At 31.0% G+C, this 597-nt stretch overlaps 1 protein-coding gene across 1 annotated transcript in view; it reads left to right on the top strand.

The window, feature by feature from the left end:
* The window catches only part of LOC106110020 (catalase-like), a 5,421-nt gene extending 4,824 nt beyond the window's left edge, over window positions 1-597 (top strand). The window contains exon 3 of the mRNA XM_013291737.1: window positions 500-597. Within this exon, the coding sequence (XP_013147191.1) occupies window positions 500-597 (98 nt within the window). The remainder of the gene's footprint in view (window positions 1-499) is intronic.

Here is a 597-nt window from a genome sequence, read left to right as displayed (position 1 = left end):
AGGAGGCCTTTACCCAAGGCGGGATCCATATTTAAAATAAATAAATCAATAAGAAAATAAATTAAAAAAAAAAAATGTAATAGACTAACAATACTAACTATAATAAGGTGTAAAAACTAACAATACTAACAAAATGAAGTTTTTGAAACCCTATGTAAATATGGAAATAAAGAGGCTTATTATTATTATTATTATTATTACTCTTTAATAGATATATAAGAATGTAGTTAATTTATCGATTTTCATGTGAATTAAAGTGATTAACACCGTGTGGTACAAAACTGACAAACGTGTGTGTGTCGCGTCGCTCTGTCGACCTTGTTACGTAATAAATACTGCTAAGTATTGTAAACTACACTAAATGATACCTACTACGAGTAAAAGAAAAACTGTGTTATATTATCAGAGTTTTTTCTTCGATGCCATTTTAACTTCAACTACATTATTTGCGCACAAAGTTATGTTAATCAGTTTCGAGATGTAGACTTGTGTAAATCAGTTCCTAACCGGTTCAGAAGATCTACTCACAGCCTTGAAAGATTGAGCTGCGGATCAACAACTGAATTAATGGCTCACGGCTCAAAGCGTTACTCATAA

Source organism: Papilio polytes, unplaced genomic scaffold, assembly GCF_000836215.1.
Source record: "Papilio polytes unplaced genomic scaffold, Ppol_1.0 DF824437.1, whole genome shotgun sequence".
Classification (NCBI taxonomy): Eukaryota; Metazoa; Arthropoda; class Insecta; order Lepidoptera; family Papilionidae; genus Papilio; species Papilio polytes.
Note: the sequence above shows the minus strand (reverse complement) of the source record. Positions and strands in the feature narration are given on the sequence as shown.